A 20,985-nucleotide genomic window follows, 5' to 3' on the forward strand; every position below is an offset into this window, starting at 1 on the left:
TTTGCAACTTGAAAGTCCATCCTATTTCCATCATGCTTCATTTGGGATGACATGATAAATATTTATAAATAAATGAGAAATTCTTCCACCCACTCAAATTCTGACAAAAACAAGTATACGAGCATAAAAATCTGCACCTCTCTGTGATCCCCCTGCCTCCCCTACAGCAAAACAATACTGTGTAGGAGGAAAAGTTAATGGTTCTTGATAATGAGTGGCAGGTGGGAGAAGCCAGATCAAGGATTAAGTCAAGGAATAAGTAAGACACACAGGTAGGCATCCTCTCCCTGCTCCAAGCATCACCTTTAAGAGCCCGATTCCAGCCCATGTCCTTGTCATCAAAGATCAAGGTGACTGCTGTCCCCTCAAAGAAAACACCTTTGTTTACTTTTTCTCAATTGACTAGAATATATGAGAGAAAAGATAAGTCTCACTATTCAGACAACAGTAGGTATATGTCTTATAGATGGTCTGTTACTAAAAACATTGAAAAGATTTGTTCTAAGAGAATGTTCGCTTGTTCATATGTGATGAAGCCAAATAGATATCATGCCCTGAAAAGAAATCAATATCTGGCTGGCAACAGGGCCCTGCTTACCATGGAGACACAGGTCACGCTATTGAAATTCCACACAGCACTGCTTCCCAATTCTTGTTCCCAATGAACTAGCATTAGAATAATTCTACTGATGTCAATCATTTGATATATAATGAGCACCAGTGAAAAGCATAAAGTTAGCAAGAAAATCTGTCTCCCATAAATTTTAAGGCATCATTACAGATACCAGTCAAGATATAGTCTCTATTGGTTGCTAAGGGAAAAAACAGTGATTTGTACAATGAAGGGATTAAAACAATGTGTTTGACTTTCCTCCTTATCTAACATTTCACTGACATTTGTAGCTTAAATACTGAAACCTCAAAAACCTGAAATATAAAGCACCCTAAATATATTTACAGTGATACTGACATTTTATAGCATTCTTGGAAAAATCAGTTTTCAAAATGCCATTCATTTCTCAAGAGAGTGCAATGACAAAGTAAGAACAGCAACAGAACCATCATAACAACAACAAATTCCTATATAATTCTACCGCTGCTGCTGCTAAGTCACTTCAGTCGTATCCAACCCTGTGTGACCCCATAGACAGCAGCCCACCAGACTCCTGTCCCTGGGATTCTTCAGGCAAGAACACTGGAGTGGGTTGCCATTTCCTTTTCCAATGCATGAAAGTGAAAAGTGAAAGTGAAGTCGATCAGTCGAGTCCGACTCTTTGCGACACCATGGACTGTAGCCTACCAGGCTCCTCTGTCCATGGGATTTTCCAGGCAAGATTACTGGAGTGGGGTGCCATATATAATTCTAAAGAAACTCAAATACAAGAGGGAAGAATTTTGTCTTGATACATTTTTTCCTTCACTAGCAGTACTCTTTGTTCGGGAAAACACTCTCTGATAATAATAACTGTCAATTTCTTTGATTGGTTTAAGACTGGCATTTTCAGGAACTGCTTTACTGAATCTAACATCTCTGTTTTTCTTCTTCATAAGCACCCTCATGGCTACTAACAGGGTTAAGTGCCTTTTATTGACTCAATCACATGATGGCCTTGTAAGGTAAGCATTATCCCCATTTTACAGACATCAGGAAGTTTAGGAAAACCAAGACAACACAGAGAAGATACTCAAATCCCAGCTTGCCCATATCAAATGTCATACCTTTGCTACTACTCCTTGCTATCTACTAGTCTATTCAGATTTTCAAAATATCCTTAATGTTTTCAAGAAATGAGTAAATATTAGTTGAACTATTACCTGGTGGGGGAAGGAGAGGGTGGATGAATTGAGACAGCACCGCTGACATATACACAGTACCAGATGGAAAATAGACAGCTAGTGGGAAGCTACTGTGTAACACAGGGAGCTCGGCTCAGTGCTCTGTTATGACTCAGAGATGTGAGACGGGAGGGAGGCTCGAGAGGGAAGGGGAAATATATATATATAGCTGATTCACGTTGCTGTCCAGCAGGAACCAATACAACATTGGGAAAGGAATTATCCTTTCCTTTATTAAAAATAAAGAAATATTACCTGGATGAATGAATTGTATGACTGATAGTCACTACATAGCCAGCTCCTCCAACGTCTAAGTAAGGGCCAGTTAAGGAAATCAAACCTGGATTAGCTACTGCATGGAGATACCTGATGGAGACCAAAGAAAGTCCTTACTTTAGTGTACGAACAACAACTTTGCACATTTCAAAGAAAAGTGAGCTTGCAACCTAAAAAAATATTGTAAACTGTGCTTATGTTACATTTAAGTTCAAAAGGATTCCCACCCTTTATATCTGACTACAGCATCAACAACAAGGGGTCAATAAAAATATGGAATTCTCTTTTGAAAAGATACTGAACTCAGTATATATGTGAGATTTTAATAAGCTTTTAAAAATATAGATGTTTTCGAGGCAAAACCAAAGATGAATAAATCAGGTAGGGGCAAACACAACTGGGCACATACAAATGAGCCCTGGATTGGGAAGGGCGGGAGAACAGGCAGTAAAAAAGATGAGCCAACTCTCGAGTAACCCAGCTGCTAAGCAGCTCAAGAAGAGAAACCCTGTTTTTATGCCCAGGTTGCCCCTTGCTATACTACCTGACCAGCTTTTGCATTTGAAAATCAGAGTAAAAATAAATCCTTGAAGTAAAAAAGTATTTTTCAGTTTTTATGTCATTTTTCGTAGGTCATATATGAGCTGTAATTTGACACCATGATCATATGCAATGACAGTAAGTATATTCATTGTGGACACACTGCATATAAGGTGGGAATCAAACCACTAGGAACTGAAAAGGCCAAGTATAAAGCATTTCAGTCTCAACAGCTCAGTAAAGAGATAAAAGCATTGTAGACAGAGGAAGCCCACAAAGCTGCTGTTCACACTATGTTTAAAAAACAATACAAAAACATATTTCCACTGCCATGAAAAGTATCTTCTTTAAATATGACTGCCAGAAGTTGCTTTACTGTGTGTACTTATCATGTCTCTCCAGGACTGGGGGAGAACCTTTGATAATGGAAGCCCCTAAAACTCACCATTGTCTCCTAGTGGGATCAAATGCTTTGTCCATGAGGGAGCCAGGATAAATTCTGAGGACGCCATTGGGTGTTGCTATGTAACGGCGGACAATGTAAGTGTTCAGGCTACTCATTTCCATTTGTGTCATCCATTCATCTGTGACGTGGCTGGTAGCCATTACTTCATTTCTGACAGAGAACTGGGAAACAAAGGAAGACATAGCGGGGATCCTTTAAGACTCACATGAAAAGAGAATGGCCTGCTGGCAGAGCTTCCCAAAGCTCTCTTGCAGAGAAGCCAAGCCCAATTACTTCTTAAAAATCTTTCCACAGCAGATGGATACAGCCAAACTTGGTGAAAACAAAAGCTTCCTGAAATATAGCCAGTGGACGTGTGACTTACTCAGTTGTTCATCCTACTTAGGCTTTCTTGCATTTATGAGGAAAGAACATATAGTGCAGCATTAAATAATTAAATACACACACAGGCGCACGTAAACACACACACACACACACACACACACACACACACACATCCCCTAAACCTCTGCTCCTTAAACTTCATCATATTTATCTCAACCGACAGTAGGGGCACTTTACTTCATCCCCCTGGGAAAAATGGGGCTGGGAAAGTTTCTCTGGTCTCTAACTCCTACCCCGCCTACCTAGAAAGCCTCTACTGCATCTAAAGCCTGAAAGATATTCTGCATCTGGCCCACAGGGCTTCTTAATCCATCAGAAGGGTCCTCGCCGGCCAGCCTCCCCTGGGCCTCACACTCTGTCTTTCTGGCTCTCCAGCTGAGAGGCACAGATCCAGAGGCCGGCTTCCCACTTCAAAGGTTCACTGCAGCAACCCCTTCCGGGCTTGCGGAGGGGAATAGCAGAAATGCGGGCCCCAGGACAGCACTCACTTTGAGCCCCGGGTTGGCAATGAGGCGGGTGTTGTCGCTGAGATAGGCTGTGTAGTGCTCCACCATGCGCTTTGTCTCTGGCTGGCTGAGGTGCTCGTAGGGGGAGGAAAAGCTGCCAGCAGACAGCATAACGGTTGGACTTTCTGAAAGAGAAGCAAACAAAGCAGGCCTGAGAACATGGGGCCTGCACCTCAGGCTCAAACAAAAGCCTGGCTAAGGCTCTGCCCATCTGTCAGCTGTAGGGGCTTAGAGTCACTCCTAAGGAAAGCAAAGAACTCCACGCTAGAAGGAGCTGTGAAGGACAAAAGTCAGATTCTCTCCCTGCAGGGAGCTTACAGTCCTGGATTCTAAAGATCAGTCCTGGGTGTTTACTGGAAGGACTGATGCTAAAGCTGAAACTCCAGTACTTTGGCCACCTCATACGAAGAGTTGACTCATTGGAAAAGACTCTGATGCTGGGAGGGATTCGGGGCCAGAGGAGAAGGGGATGACAGAGGATGAGATGGTTGGATGGCATCACTGACTCGATGGACATGAGTTTGGGTGAACTCCGGGAGTTGGTGATGGACAGGGAGGCCTGGTGTGCTGTGATTCATGGGGTCGCAAAGAGTCGGACACGACTGAGCGACTAAACTGAACTGAAACCTGAAGAGACACAAGAGTTGAGAATGTAACTGTTCAACATACTGACTCTCTGCAACCCCATGGACTATACAGTCCATGGAATTCTCCAGGCCAGAATACTGGAGTGGGGATCTTACCAACCCAGGGATTGAACCCAGGTCTCCCGCATTGCAGGTGAATTCTTCAGCAGCTGAGCTACGAGGTAAGCCCCAACATACCTTAGATCCACATAGAACATCTTACACTTATTGGGACCAAGGAGGTAGCACATGACATAAAGTCAGACTGGGTTGGACCTGGGCTCCACCATTTCCTGGTTGTGTGATGTGTGGCATGCTCGGTCACTCAGTCCAACTCTTTGCAATCCCATGGACTATATAGCCTGCCAGGCTCCTCTGTCCATGGAATTTTCCAGGCAAGAATACTGGAGTGGGTTGCCATTTCCTACTCCAAGGGATCTTTCTGATGCAGGGATTGAACCCATGTCTCTTGCATCTCCTGCAATGGAAGGTGGATTCTTTACCACTGTACTTCCTGGGAAGCCTGTGTGACTGTTGGACAAGTTAGAATACATGTGATGTTTTTATCATCTGCAATGTGGGGGAAATAGCAGTGCCGATCCTACAGAGTTAAGGTGAAAATTATATGTTAATATACACAAAGAAAATGATTTAATAAATGTAAAGCATTTAGAACAGTCCTTGCACAAGTCATGTGTCTCTGTAAGTTTTGACTCTTACTGTTCATATTAGTATGATTATCAAGGAATAAGAAAAAATGGAATAAAAGTGGAGTCAATACAAGACTCAACTAAAAAAATTATTCTCACATAGCATATTCTCTAAACATAGCATAAACAAAGTCTATGAAAATGAAGTAGTTAATTGTTGGTCTTACTTAAGAGGAAAAACCCAGTATTATTAGGACAGAAATCCTTGCAATGAATTCCATTATGAAATAAAAACACTACATCTTTGTTTCTGAAATTTTACTCAACTGTATATTTTTAAAAGTATTAGAAAGCACTATCACATGTCTTATCTCGTTTAAATATGTGGGTGCTTTTCTATTCCTTTGTCAGTTCTCACTCACAGTGTCTCATTTCCTTGTGGCCTGGTTTTCTGTCACTGGATGCTGGGCTTACAAACAATTTTTGTAGCAAATGCTAAGGCTCAACAGGATGGGAATATCTTCCTCCACAAAGTATTGCTGTGCCAACCCCAAGATGAGGCAGGATGGGGAGGTGGAAACTCTTCCAATGAGACAGGATAATGACCCAAGTGCTACACTGGGAGACTACGGTATCCAGCTAGTCTATGATGAGCTAACACTCGAGATTCCTTAGACAACTCAGAAGACAGGAATCTCACGTCAAGGGCTGACTTAGTTCCAATTCATTCTTACCCTGAATATATAGTCCTCTGTGACTTCTGCTAAAAGCAGGTATGTGTGTGGGGGAAGGTGGAGGGCAGAAGGGAGCAGTTTCACTTGTAAGTCTCCACATTTTGAGGACCTTGGATTTTATTTCTGTCGCTCTCCCTAGCCCAAAGAAGCTACCTAAAGCACAATTTCACAGTTGTTTCTTCTGGATTGATTATTATTATTATTGCATTTTGGCTACACCACACGGATTTAAGATCTTAGTTCCTTGACCAGGGATTGAACAGGAGCCCCTTGCATTGGAAGCACAGAGTTTTAATCACTGGACCTCCAGGGAAGTCCCTCTTCCGGGTTGATAAATATGAGTACAGTAAAACCAGTTTTAGATGACAGCTTTCTTCTCTGGGTTCTTATAAGCTCCTGGACTTTGGTCCACTACCAATTAGGTTAGTTCTCTGACAATTTTCAAAAAATTTAAAAAAGGTTCCATCCAGGATTTTTGGTTGAACTGAGCAGGATGGGTCAGAACTGCAGTCTTCCTTTACCAGAACACAATGCTTCCAGTATTGCTGCGTCTCCTTTAACTCTCATATCATCATGGTATAGCTTGGGAGTAATTATTGTATCCATATCAAGGAAAAGAAAGCCTGTGGCTAAAAAAAGGTTCAGTTGCCTAGCAATGAGTTCATGTGTATATGCTCGGGGGGCCTTCTGTGCAGGGTGTGCCAGAGAGACTGTCCCGAAACTCAAAGAATCTAGGACCCAATTGCAGAGATAAGAATAAAGGAAAAAAAAAAAGGAAAACAACAATATTAGACAACACAATGATATAAAAAACATCTCAGGGATAAGAGTTGGACCAGAAGGGGAGGAGAGACAACTCGGGGAGGGGACCTTCCTTGTAGCGATGTGGATAGAAGGAGAGGAAAAACCAAGATACAGGGCCTAGAGTCTTACATCTAGGAGCTAGACACATAGCTCTTACATATATACCTGTGTACGCAACTGCACAGGATGATGTCATCTTTCAAAATTCCTCTGTCCCTCTTTGTATACCAAGAAAGACAACGCCCCATCCTTCAGACCTCTGGAAGGGAGCTCCAACCTAAATTAATACCTTGCCTCAAAATCCCCATCATCAATGAAATTAGGTAAAAATCACTTATTTGCCATTGTTTCCCTTATTTTCCACTTCTTTTAAAAAATATTTGAATTATCCTGCTTCACTTTCATTACCAACTGTTTCATTGGAGAAGGCAATGGCACCCTACTCCAGTACTCTTGCCTGGAGAATCCCAGGGACAGAGGAGCCTAGTAGGCTGCAGTCCATGGGGGCGCTAAGAGTCGGACACGACTGAGTGACTTCACTTTCATGCATTGGAGAAGGAAATGGCAACTCACTCCAGTGTTCTTGCCTGGAGAATCCCAGGGACAGGGGAGCCTCGTGGGCTGCTGTCTATGGGGTCACACAGAGTCAGACATGACTGAAGTGACTTAGCAGCAGCAGCAGCACTAAACTATCCTCAGTGATCTCTCTACACATTGTCCTGGGGGAGTTCTATGGCCAAAATGAAGTTGGGGTGTACAGTGGAAAGAGTACCCAGTGGAAGTCGGACACTGGCATAAGGTTTGTCCGTGTGCCCCCAGAGCAGCTCACTAATCCTAAGTAATGTATGGGCATTGATAAAGCTCTACATTTTCTGGGAGTGAAAATGTCCAACTGAGCAGGACCGTCCAACTGAAATACAATGTAATCCCCCATTATGACATAAACATTTCTAGTAGCCACACGAAGAAAAGGAGGACCAAACAGGTTAATTTTACTAGTGTATTTTATAGACTCCAATATATCCAAACATTATCACTTTAACATGTAATCAATACAAAAAATTAAGTATGTATTTTATACTTACAATAAATCTCAACTTGGTTCAGCCACATTTTAAGTGCTCAATAGTCACCTGTGGCTACTAGCTACCATATTGGATGGTATAGCTATGAGGGATTATCTGAAGGAAATAAAAAATCTAGGCTTGGGCTTTTTTTTTCCATTAAGAAAAACTGCTGCACTTTGCTGTCCCAAATTTAAAAAGACTGGCCTTGTAAATCAACTATACTTCAATAAAATTTTTTTTAAAAGATTAAATAAATAATAAATACAAAGTTTCTTTTTATTACCTCATTTTCCCCAGCAGCAGTGTTTCCCATAGTGACTAAGGGAATTCGCAGATCTGAGCTTTTCTTTAAGTAGTTCTTAAAAATATAAATTAAAGGACATACTGTTTTGTATGGGGCTTCCCTGGTAGCTCAGATGGTAAAAAATCCACCGGCAACGCAGGAGACCCCGGTTCGATTCCTGGGTTGGGAAGATCCCCTGGAGAAGAGAAAGGCTACCCGCTCCAGGATTCTGGCCTGGAGAAGTCCATGGACTGTATAATCCACGGAGTCACAAAGAGTTGGACACGACTGAGTGACTTTCACTCAATCACTCACTCACTCTTTTGTATAGAAACAGAAGGCAACCCTCTTTCCCTCAAACCTAAATTATAACAAACAAGGAAATGTAAATCCAAGTAGACATCTCTGGCCATCTAACTTGTCCACACTGATGAGTGTGTCATAGATAAAACTACTTAGGCTGGCCTGCTCTGTTGATCTCATGTCCAGGCAGAAACTCTGTAGGGTGGACTGTAAAAGAGAAACCTGGACACAAGTGTTCTCATTTTGAAACTGGAGAATGGATGGTGACTTCTAAGTATTTTCAAAGGTGAAAAAGAAAATTTTTGTTTTATACTGTGACATATAACATACACCACAGGCGCCTAGTATGCATCTGGCACATGGCAGCATGCAATAAAAGGGGTATATCAGGCATGGGAGAAGCATGAACCACATCTGAGCCTCGCTTCTTTCTGTGTTACTATGGGAAAGTTATGATCGGGTGGGCCAAAAAGTTCATTCAGCTTTTCCCACAGGATGATATGGAAATACCCAGACGACCTTTTTGGCCAACTCAATATTTGGATAAGCCCAAAAATCCTCATCTGTAATAGGCCAACTCAGACGATGGCTGTAAAATACTGGACACAGACAAATGCAAATTCCCTTTTAGTTTCTTTGAATTAGTTGCCTATTTCCTAAGCGCTTTTGAAGACAGGGATCTGTGATAGGTACAGACATACACTATGTAGATATGTAGGTGTGCTAGCCTTGGACTCTTGACCATTTTCCCACCTCCTATGCTGTACGCCTGCATCTTCATTATCTGCGTGCCTGCCTCTAGTGGGCCATATCTACCACTCTGTTTGATGGACATTCTTTGAGCTGCTAAAACCTCTTTGTCCTGCATTAGCAGAAACCTGAAAGTGACTAAGGAATATGAAAGTCCAGCTCCCTTTCCTGAGTCAGGGCAAGCTTTGCGGTGTAATTTACACTCCAAAGCCCCCCTCAGGACCAGGGTGAGGCTGGAACGTCACTTAAAATCAAATTCTGGCTTGCTTTCTCCTTTCTTCCTTCTCCTGTTAACTTCACTTCTGTACTTGTTTCTTCCAAGAGTTCATCCTGAATAAGTCACCAACCCACAAATCCTCATCTCAGTGACTCATGGAGAACCAGAGACAAGGCAAGGCCTCACACTGTTTTTACATTTGTCTCCCCACACGGGCACTGCAGGTATTCAGTGTGCTCAGTCACGTCTAACTCTTTGAGATCCCACGGACTGTAGTCCACCAGGATCCTCTGTCCATGGAATTTTTCCAGGAAAAATACTGGAGTGGGTTGCCATTTCCTCCTCCAGGGGATCTTCCTGACCCAGGGATTGAAACTGCATCTCCTGCATTGGCAGATGGATTCTTTACCACCTAGCCACCTGGGAAGGCATTCGGCATCTTAGTCCAAATCGATGCTCATGGGGAGCTGCTGTCAGGAAGACGACAATGGAAACTGAAAAGCGCAGGGTTTACCCAGAGTGGCCAGCTGTTTGAAGTGGAGGCAAGCACTAGGCTGGCCCAGGAGGTCCAACCGGTGGTACAGCAGCTTGCTGCTGGGGACAGTGTTGAGGTTCTTCAGTTGTTTGACAGGTATTTCTGGTTGTATTACCACAATACAAAGAATGAAGGAAGTATCTTGGACCTGGAAAATTGACAAAGAAAATATTAATACAGAAATGAAAGTTCCTGGAGAGATAGTAAGTTGGTCAACATTACTTTCTGCTCTCTCTGCTTCTAACCCACACAGAAAAATACGTGAGGAGTGAAGGAAAGACAGGAAGATGGGGTAATAGAAAATGGTTCTGGCAAAAAAATCACATTTTCTATTTTTTATTTTTCTTTCTGATCGAGGGAACTTAATGCATGTAACAGAAAATCATGGAGTTGATGAAGGGATTAGAAAATAGTCTCTCTAAAACAGTAACCCTAGTCCTCTTTTGCTTATTTAAGCTAATGGATACAAGCTGGAACACGGCATAAGAATACAACACTTATTTCTGTTTGGGTTGGAAATGCGTTGTAAAATATACAGTTGGTTTTGCAATGAGTGTTCCGAGAATTGAGTATTTTAAATGCCAATTATGAATCTATATAACACAGCCTGTACAGAATCTGGTTTACTCATTCAATTCCCAATGAACACTTTCTTTTCTCTTGGTTAGAGGTGACCAGGATCTCAGACTCATGAAAAGTGCAAACCCTATCACTTCCTAGCAAAGCTGGCTTGACTTGTCCTTTCAGACCAGGAAAGGCAAGTGTGTTGTAATTTGGCCTAATTTAAGCTCCTATGTAGAGACAGGAGTACTTTCAGATTCATTCTGCTCCTAGAAATGGATGCTTGAATAAAATTTGGTGGGAAGAATGTCTACATGAATCAAAGGCCAAGTCAAGCTATGTAGTTCTAGCTCCTTGACTTAAAAATACAAGTCAAACTTCTCTAAGTTCATTATATTAAGAGCTGAACAGAATATATTTTAAAGGTGGTTTGTACTTAAATGAAAAGAGTGATAACCAGCAAATTCAGAACTAAAAGATGGCCAGAATCAAAGCAACTCAAAAGATAAGTTAACAATCAAGGAGAAATTTTTTAAACAAGGCAGGTTAGAGTTAAGTGTAATATGTGGTTTCTGAGGATAGCTGCAGAATCTTTTTAAACACAGGGGAATTTGCATCTTCCTGAAATTGCTTTTAAGTACTGCTGCCAAGGATATTCAATTACATTAGCAAATTTAATCCTCTTCCTCAACCCAACAAGTTAGAAAGTGACAGAGTATTCTGAAGTGGTGTTTACTATTTGCCCTCTTCCTGTCTCAGCATCTTTTGAGTTTGCTTCCTGTGCTGCAGGAAGTTCTATGCTGCTGCTAAGTCGCTTCAGTCGTGTCCGACTCTGTGCGACCCCATAGACAGCAGCCCACCAGGCTCCTCTGTCCCTGAGATTCTACAGGCAAGAACACTGGAGTGGGTTGCCATTTCCTTCTCCAATGCATGAAAGTGAAAAGTAAAAGTGAAGTCGCTCAGTCGTGTCCAACTCTTCGCGACCCCGTGGACTGCAGCCCACCAGGCTCCTCTGTCCATGGGATTTGCCAGGCAAGAGTACTGGAGTGGGTTGCCATTGCCTCCTCTGAAGGAAATTCTATAGGATAATTCTTATTCTCTTATAAGAATTCTATAAGAGAAAAAAAGTCAATTCTGTAAGATAAAAATTCTATCTTTCTCTTCAAGGGTCAATTATATAAGAGAAAAAAAAAAGAACTACCCTAAGCATCTAAAGGCAACACTTCATAATTTCTAGCTGGAAAGGAAAACAGATTTCAAAATAGGTCTCCTTGCTATTGTGTTCTTAGCTGAAAAAGTAGTTGCTTGCATTAAGGAATTAGTATAACATATCTAGAAGAGGCCTCCATGAGTGGGGAGTGGTTTTTTTCACTGATTATCCATGGGATTCATGTTTTGAAGTGAACCATGCCTGTACAACACTGGAATGTTGCAATACCTTCTGATATTAGTCAGTATTTCCTTCTGGCACAGCATGCAGCCTCCTCAATGCTCAAAGACAGACTTGAGTTGCATAGTGACAAAGTAGTAATCTCTTAATGCTGCTAACATAATCTCTCATGTTACATTTAAATTAATTCAGTGAAATAATCTGTCAATATCTGCTATATCTATGGATGCCAAGAAGTTTAACCAATTATTATCAACATCAACTAAATCTACTTAAATTGTATTTAGTAGAGGAATCCATTTCACTCCGGAGCACAAGAGTACTTACTCCCCCCTTTCTGCTGATGTAACTAGAAAGAGCTTACAAATTCTTGTTCTTATTTCTGGGTAATCAGGCAAGCCTTTTAACTTCAATCTCATTATTTATTACCACTTTAAATGTTCACTTAACAGTGACATTCTTGATAACTGATGTTGGAGAAGACTCTTCAGAATCCCTTGAACAGAAAGGAGATCAAACCAGTAAATTCTAAAGGAAATCAACACTGAATTCATTGGAAGGACTGATGCTGAAGCTGAAGCTCTGATACTCTGGCTACCTGATGTGAAGAACTGACTCATTGGAAAAGATTCTGATGCTGGGAAAGATTGAAGACAGGAGGAGAAGGGGATGACAGAGGATGAGATGGTTGGATGGCATCACTGACTTGATGGACAAGAATTTGAGCAAGCTCCAGGAGTTGGTGATGGACAGGGAAGCCTGGTGTGCTGCAATCCATGGGATCATAAAGAGTTGGACACAACTGAGCGACTGAACTGAACTGACAATTTCAAAACTCTAAGAAAGTTAACACTTCTACCTGAAGTGATTACATGATTATATTCATTCAGCTAAGAAGAGTCGTCAAAATGTGCCAATACCATGGAAGAAAGACAGTTTTTATAAAGATTATACTTCCCAAAATGTTAATACTAGGTTTATTTACTATACAAAGAAGGTCTTAAAATGCCTCTATTTCCTTCTATCTCTTTTAATGCCTACAAATATTAATACAGATTTTTTTACCAGGATGTACCTGAATTGCTTTCAATTAGGATATAGTGTAAGATAAGCAATCTCCAATTTTAAATATAAAAGTATTTTTCAATTCAGAATTCTGGTGTCTGGCTCACTCTTTCTGATGTGAAAAATTAAGCAATTAGTCCTTATTTAAAAATTGTATGTTTATAAAGGGCAGATGGCATAATCATTCTAAACAGAAAAAAAATTCCTGAAAATGAGCTGTCTCAGAGAGTTTTGAAACAGACATTGACTTTTTTCAGATCTGTATTATCAGCAAAATATCAGTAGAATTAGGCTGATAAACATAAGCTTCTCCAATGGTCTTATTATTTTGTTTCGTTTCATTTCCGTTTTAGAAATTGCTGTTGCCTTATGATTCTATAAAAAGCAAATAAGAAGATCATAAGAGGGTCATGTCTAGAGGCATGTTGGCTTCTCCCGATTCCTATCATTCCTGTGTAGACACAGCACGGAGGTGTTGAACTGTGCATCCACTGCTAAGCTGGAAGCTCTGTGAGGGCAGCAAGTATCATTCTTCTTTGTCCTTCTCAGGTGACCGTCAATCTTCAATAGCAGGTCTTAAAGGGGTGAATAAACAGATCCATTTAGGATCGACAACACATATTAATAACATCAGAAATGGCCGTCCAAGGGAATCTCGAGTATGACTGTATTTTAAGTTTAATGATTATTACTGAATGATAGAAAAAAAGATCAAAGTCTACTCTTCTTTTGGTCAATTAGAGTACTTAGGGCCCCATAATAGCACTGTTATGCTATGCTTGGGAGGGGGAGTAAAGGACAAAAATATTAAGTAAGATGTGTGGTGTGTGTCAGATTCTGTTTCTCTATGATTCTTTGAGGCTCAGTGTTCTTTTTAAAAAAATATTTATTTCAAATAGGATATACTGTAAGATAAGCAATCTCCAATTTTAAATATAAAAGTATTTTTCAATTCAAAATTCTGGAGTCTGGCTCACTCTTTCTGATGTGAAAAATTAACCCTGCAGCATGCAGGATCTTCCCTGTGGCACGTGGGAACTAAGTTTCCCAACCACGAATCGAATCCGTGTTCCCTGCATTGCAAGGTGGATTCCTAACCACTATACTACAAGGGAAGTCCGCTGAAGCTTAAGAGTCTGAATGAGGCTAGTGAAAGAATGTGGGTAGCACAGGTATGGCTAGCAATCTGCTTGTGGTACATGGGAGCAGTACACAATCTAATCTAAATCTGTCTTTTCCTTGGCATCAATGGAGGACATTCATGCTTCTATATCTCCTTTTCAGTGCCCAGTTTCCACAATCTAAGTTGAAAATGATAAAAACAAACTGTTGCTGTTGTTCAGTTGCTCAGTCATGTCTGACTCTTTGCGACCCCATGGACTGTAGCACACCGGGCTTCCCTGCCCTTCACTATCTCCTAGAGTTTGTTCAAACTCATGTCCATTGAGTCAGTGATGCTATCTAGCCATCTCATCCTCTACTGCTCTCGTCTTCTTTTGCTTTCAATCTTTCCCAGCAACAGGGTCTTTTCCAATGAGTTGGCTCTTCACATCAGGTGTCCAAAGTATTGGAACTTCAGCATCAGTCCTTCCAATGAATATTCAGGGTTGATTTCCTTTAGGATGGACTGGCTTGATCTCCTTGCTCCAACTGGATACAATCTAAATGTGTATTCGTGCGACTCAGAAGAAATTTGGTTGATCTATGTAATGTAGTACAGAGCCATTGAATGTGTTTTCACATATAGAGATACATGCCTGTGTGTGAAGAATAAGTTTCCTGAAATTGATCAAAGTGGTTACTTCTGGGAAATGGGAGGTCAAACTCGGGAGGGGAAAGGGCAGAGTTCACTATCTATTTTTTTTTTAAATATGGTTTGATTTATTCATGAGTAATTAATGGTTTTATAAACAAAAAAGGAAAAAAATATAACATTTCTATGGAATCTCTTCTTTTTTCAATCATTTTAAAACAGATTAGTAACATTACCAGGCTGAAGTTCCCTAGAATTTCTGCATGAGGAAGAATGTTGCATCCTGCACCTCCCCGAAGCAAAGGAGGCTTCCTTGCACTCACCATCTTCCAGGCATAGCTAACATTGTAGGCCTCCTTTCCAGTTTCCCTCAGCTTGTTTATGTGCCAGGACAGAGATGAGTTCACAGGGACTGCGATAATCTGGCTGCCCAGAGGGAGGCTGCATTGGCAAACAGAATGAAATACTTCAGGCAAAAGATAAAATGAAGCACTTAATTAAAGGCAGGGAAGACGCTGTGAGTCACTGACCACCTCCTGATTTTGAAAAGCAATGAAGCTCATCACTTTTGAAAGAGATAATATGAGATTTTTGATTTTGTAAAAGCATTATGTCAGCTCCGTACTGAAAACATTCCTTCCTCTCTACTCCTGTCCCCTGATTCTAATTCTTTCCAGAGACTAACTTGTCTCAAATCACTCAGTCATTAATTTACAACCAATGAGCACAAAGACCCGTTTCTCTATAGGTTACCATCTGCCAAAATAATGTATCATGGTTGGAAAAAATCCAATCTGTTCCTTATTTCAAGAGAAAATGTTGTATATGATTGTGCTGTCAACTTGGAATGGACAGTGCTTTGCCAAGCTATTTTTTGGCATGCTCTAGAGCTGGTCCTCAACTTAACCTCTTATTTTGCCAACAATTTCCAACTTGGTATAACTGGAGTATCTTTAAAAATGAGATGAGATATATCTGATTTTACAACTAAAGGCAATGTGAACATAAGAATTTGATTTACAAGACATTCCCCCCAAATAACAGTTCTACGAGATCTTACCTACTTTACAAAGTAAACAAAATTTTGGCTACTATTCTTATATCAAAAACCATGCTCTTGATAACATTAAAATAATTTATATACTTGCTTTATTTCTTATTCTAAACACTCATATTTGACCTCAGTGGATCCTATTCTCAGAGAAAAAAACAAGATATTATGACCCTCACCTTTTCCTTACCTTAGGATATTTTGCCGAACCAACTCAAATTTGGGGATATTTTCATAATGAATGATGTCAGTGTGAAGGGGGGGTTCTGAGAGTAAATATGGCCTGGTAAGAGATGGATGCATAAGGGTATACCCTGTAATAAGAAAAAACACACACACACACACTATGGGAAACATGTTGTAGGAAGAACTGATTCTAATAAAAGTGCTCATCGTAGATTTGAAATGTGGGGTATTCTGGGAGGGCTGCTCAACACTCAGCTGCTCAGTCTGTAACTCAGCAGTCCAATAAAACCTGAACTTGTTTTATGTTTTCTTGCATAAAACTTTGGAAGTGTAGCAAGATGTCTTAAATTCTTGAACATCTCCCTAATCAAGAATATTTGGGAGGTACTGACCATTTGGTTTTCATTTCATAAAATCTATCACATAAACCTTAATGTCAGTAAGTATTAAGAAAACAATATAGACCAAAGAAAGATCCAAAGGATCACTTCTATGTTTCATTCAATCCTCAAGTCTAATTTCCTGACGGTTATAAGTAACTATCACCTACCCCTCAACACAAGATAGAAACAAATGCACGATCTTCAGATGCATTCTGCCATCGTTATGGTGCTCTACGACAAATAAGTAGTCCTAGTCACACTTTTTCTACAAATACCAGCATTTTCCTACTTTGTTAGTATCAGAATCTCTGCAGATGACTTTTCTTCAGGATGGTAAAGAAACCGTTCTTTGCTATGTAAGTTTTAGTAGATTACCTTTGTCATCTATGAGGAAAGTATAGGAAGCCAAGGAGTCTTGGTAATACGTCACGTCTTCAAGGATGTAAGCCAGGTTCACGTCCACACCTACGATTCCCAGAAGGAGGTTTCCAAAATAACAGGGTTTACTTACAGTCATTATCAAACCTGCGGGTTAAAACAAAATAAAAAATCAAAACATGTCAGAGAAGGCATTGAACAAAGGCTGGTGCTGTGCTCCAGGCACTGTGAATGCGGCAAACAGCATCTTAGTTTGCTCTGAAGTTTCCTGTCTGCCACAGTAACCAAGCACTGCCTTTGCTGACAGCATAAAGGAGTTATGAGTGTGAGGGAAATAGACTCTTTAGGAATTCAGACATCTTCATTACCTTAAATGGAGGTAATTTGTACCTTTTCCACTATTTTTTCACCTAAAAGGATACGACACTCCAGATCCATACGAAACATCAGCAACATATTTATCATTCTACTTCCAAAGTGGGGATGATTCAACTGACTTTGCAAGACCACTGGACAAAGAATCTAACATTCTGGGCTCTAGCCCAACTGTGCCCTATACATATCATACATATGATACTGGACATAACTTTGAAACTTGATCTTCATGTCCATTTAAAGGACATAGCAGTAACAACCTTACCAATCTCTGTGCTGTGCTGGGCTCAGTTCTGATTCCATGAACTGTAGCCCACCAAGCTCCTCTGTCCATAGAAGCTTCTGGGCAAGAATACTGGACTGGATTGCCATTTCCTTCTCCAGGGGACCTTCCCAACCCAGGGATTGAACCTGTCTCCCATGTCTCCTGCATTGCAGGTGGATTCTTTACTGCTGAGCCACCAAGGAAGCTCACCGTACTCATTTCTAGGGGATGTTAAATGAAAGAGATTATGGATAAAGGAAAGCTTATAAGGTATTCTATTTTATTAATGAATCCTATAAAAAACCAGAAAGATAATGAGAAAAATAAAACATAGAAAGGTACAGAATCTTATGATCTGGCCACTTAGAACTCTGAGCAGCTAAAGGAGACATTAAAGTTCTAAGGGAATGTATTTCTAGTCACTTGGGCCAAGAGCTTGCAAACGTTTACATAAATGGTCAGATAGTAGATATTTTAGGTTTTGTGAGCTATTTAACCTCTGGTGCATATTTTTTCTTTTTTTTCTAATGAATCTTTAAAAACATAAAAACCATTCTTAGCTCACAGGCCATACAATAGGATACATAGGGAAAGAGAAAAGCCAAGGGGAGGAAGACCTACAGAAGTAGAATGCATGAACAGTGGTCAATGCATTGCCTGGAGCAGCAGAACAACTGGGCTCTCTTCTCATTTCTACTACTGAGTTGGCTGAGACGTGCCACCTCTCTGAATGCATCTCCTTGTGCATTCTATGCGGAGCTGAGACAAAGTGATCTCTAGGACCCTGACAATTCTACAATCCCATGGTTCTAATGAGGTTGCAAAGAGTTGGACACAACTTAGCGACTGAACAACAACACATGGTTCTAAATAAAATTTAGAACAAAAAGATGGATAGTTTCTCTCCATCTTGCTCTTATGTCTTATAACGCTTGATGACATGTTCACGCCTACTAGCATGGCAGAAAGCCATTCTTTTATCACCACCTAGGAAAGGGATTTAAATCACCTTGAAGACTCCTACAGAGAGAATAGTGTCTGATGTCCACTCAAAATATTATTGAGTTGTTGTGACTGCAAAGACCAATTAAATGTATCACTTGGAAGGAAGAAGTGGATACACTTCTGTAAGACAAGGAAGTTCTGGGTATATAATGTACAGCCATAGGGACTATAGTTATAGTTATTAGTATTGCACATTTGAAAGTTGCTTTGGGTAGATCTTAAAAGTTCTTAACACAAGAAGTAAATTATAACTACGTGAGGTGGTTGGTATACAGTAAACTTATTGCAGTATTTTGCAATATATACAAATATCAAATCATCAAATCATCATTTTGTATACCTAAAACAAATGCTCTGTTGTATGTTAATTATATCTCAGTAAGACAAGAAAAAAGAAAAGCTATTCAATGGGTATTTATTATAAATTCAAAAGCATTCTTTAAGTAGTCAATTTTCAGAATGCTATCTATTGATTTTAAAACATTTAAAAATAATAGTTATCTAAGAAGCTTTTAAAAATACATTTTGGAGATTTTTGCTCAGGTATCCCTGGGCAAAGGGGTTATAAATGATGGGAGCATCGCTATGAGGGCCAGGAAACAGAGGTCACAGTCTGCATGCCACATTCCCCTGGGCTTTAGTCTAAGAAGAAAGTCTTTTTTCACAGAGCAGTAAAGTGCAACAGAAATACTCGGGGACCACATGCTCACTTCAAATTTCTGTTCTCCTCTGGACATACTGAGAGCAAGCTTGATAAAAGAAAGGCAGTCTTACTTTTCAATTATCAATTTGGACAGAAGACTCTTTATCCCATTGTGGCAAATAAAGACTGCTAAGCTCTTGCTACACTTAATGAAATACCCATACACCCTCCCTACAAGTACATAGACTTGTATTTTAAAAGAAATATGTCTAGTAACTGATATTTGAATCTGTGGAGATTTTGAATTAGAGCCATCTAAACATGAGTTTCTTTAGACTCAGGGTCCCCTTGTCATGGAGTTAGAGGAAGTATCACCCAGTAATTCCAGGGACTGAAAATACAAAGATAAATATGATATACTCTAGTAGGGGAATGCAGCAGATCAATAAATAGTAATTGAAACCCACTGCTTGGGAGTCATAAAACAGGCCTTAAGGACTAAACTTTGGAAAGCATCAGCTTTGCATATAATTTAATTTAAAGCATACATGGTAGCTTCTGGATGGAATATTTTGGGAAGGGTCCCACTCTACCTGATACCACTAATGGTAACTGAACTTGACTACATAATCCGCTCTGCTTGATCAGGACTCAGTCTCTACACCTGTCTCAATTCCTTTCACACAGAATTGTCATGTTCCATTGATCTATTTTTCTCTTATCTGATTAAAATACTTCTTGAGGGTGAGATATGTGTCCATCCCTGCCTGACAAAATACTTGACTGGCATTCAGCCACATTGGTAAAATGCATAAATTGTCATTCACGTTTAAGACTGACATTTCCCTATAAAAAGAAATAACCTTATGTAAAGGCATGAGTTTCTATTCTATACACATGTGTTGGCCCTGCCAGAACTAGGAAGGAAAAAGAAATTGAGGTGTGGCAGTAGCTACCATGCTTCTTCCCTATAGAAAGAACATATCTACTGAACTTCTATAAATCATAGCCTCTATAAGATTTATTCATTTTTATATGTGAGTTTTCTCTGAATATTGTAAAAATTCCTAGCAAATGGAACTTAAAAACAAGATCTCATATGGTGATGCTGTTAGGCAATACTAATTGCCTAGTAATTGCAAGGAGATCCAACCAGTCCATCCTAAAGGAGATTAGTCCTGGGTGTTCATTGGAAGGACTGATGCTGAAGCTGAAACTCCAATACTTTGTCCACCTGATGCAAAGAGCTGACTCATTTGAAAAGACCCTGATGCTGGGAAAGATTGAGGGCAGGAGGAGAAGGGGATGACAGAGGATGAGATGGTTGGATGGCATCACCGACTCGATGGACATGGGTTTGGGTGGACTCCGGGAGTTGGTGATGGACAGGGAGGCCTAGCGTGCTGCGTGCGGTTCATGGGCGACTGAGCAACTGAACTGAACTGAAATCTTATAAAGTTAATAACCCAAAGACTTATTATGTGAAATATGTCGTGTTTTTGCAGATAACCAAATGTGAGTTAACAAGATTAAATACGTTACTAAAAATAACAAGTGGTAGGTAGGATTTGAAATCCTCTCCACGTCAGGCCTGTATCTATTTGACTACACTGTGTTGCCTTGCCTTTGATGCTGAATCCCAAGCACTTCTGCCTTATTTACCAGTTGCTGTGCAAAGTTACTGTTTAGTACCAAATTCACTTTTAGATTGGGGGGAATCCTCACAAAGCTTCTAGATGTACCCATTACGTTTTTTTTTAATTGGAGGATAATTGCTTTGCAATATTGTATTGGTTTCTGCCACACAACAACATGAATCAGCCGTAAGTATACATAAGTTCCCTTCCTCTTATACCTCCGTCCCATCTCCCATCCCAAGACCCAGTATGTTGACTGAGGCTAGAGCAATGAGGAAGAAATAAGGCTGAGGATTTCTGCTCTAGAACATAGTAC

At 40.3% G+C, this 20,985-nt stretch overlaps 1 protein-coding gene across 1 annotated transcript in view; it reads right to left on the minus strand.

The window, feature by feature from the left end:
* The window catches only part of CACHD1 (cache domain containing 1), a 236,150-nt gene that overhangs the window by 25,458 nt on the left and 189,707 nt on the right, over positions 1-20,985 (minus strand). The window contains exons 11-17 of the mRNA XM_010840232.1: positions 16,742-16,891; positions 15,988-16,111; positions 15,070-15,187; positions 9,957-10,125; positions 3,991-4,133; positions 3,098-3,279; positions 2,092-2,202 (exon numbers count right to left, since the gene is read on the minus strand). Coding sequence (XP_010838534.1) covers positions 2,092-2,202; positions 3,098-3,279; positions 3,991-4,133; positions 9,957-10,125; positions 15,070-15,187; positions 15,988-16,111; positions 16,742-16,891 — 997 coding nt within the window. The remainder of the gene's footprint in view (positions 1-2,091; positions 2,203-3,097; positions 3,280-3,990; positions 4,134-9,956; positions 10,126-15,069; positions 15,188-15,987; positions 16,112-16,741; positions 16,892-20,985) is intronic.

Source organism: Bison bison, unplaced genomic scaffold (assembly GCF_000754665.1).
Source record: "Bison bison bison isolate TAMUID 2011002044 unplaced genomic scaffold, Bison_UMD1.0 scf7180017846569, whole genome shotgun sequence".
NCBI classification, from domain to species: domain Eukaryota; kingdom Metazoa; phylum Chordata; class Mammalia; order Artiodactyla; family Bovidae; genus Bison; species Bison bison.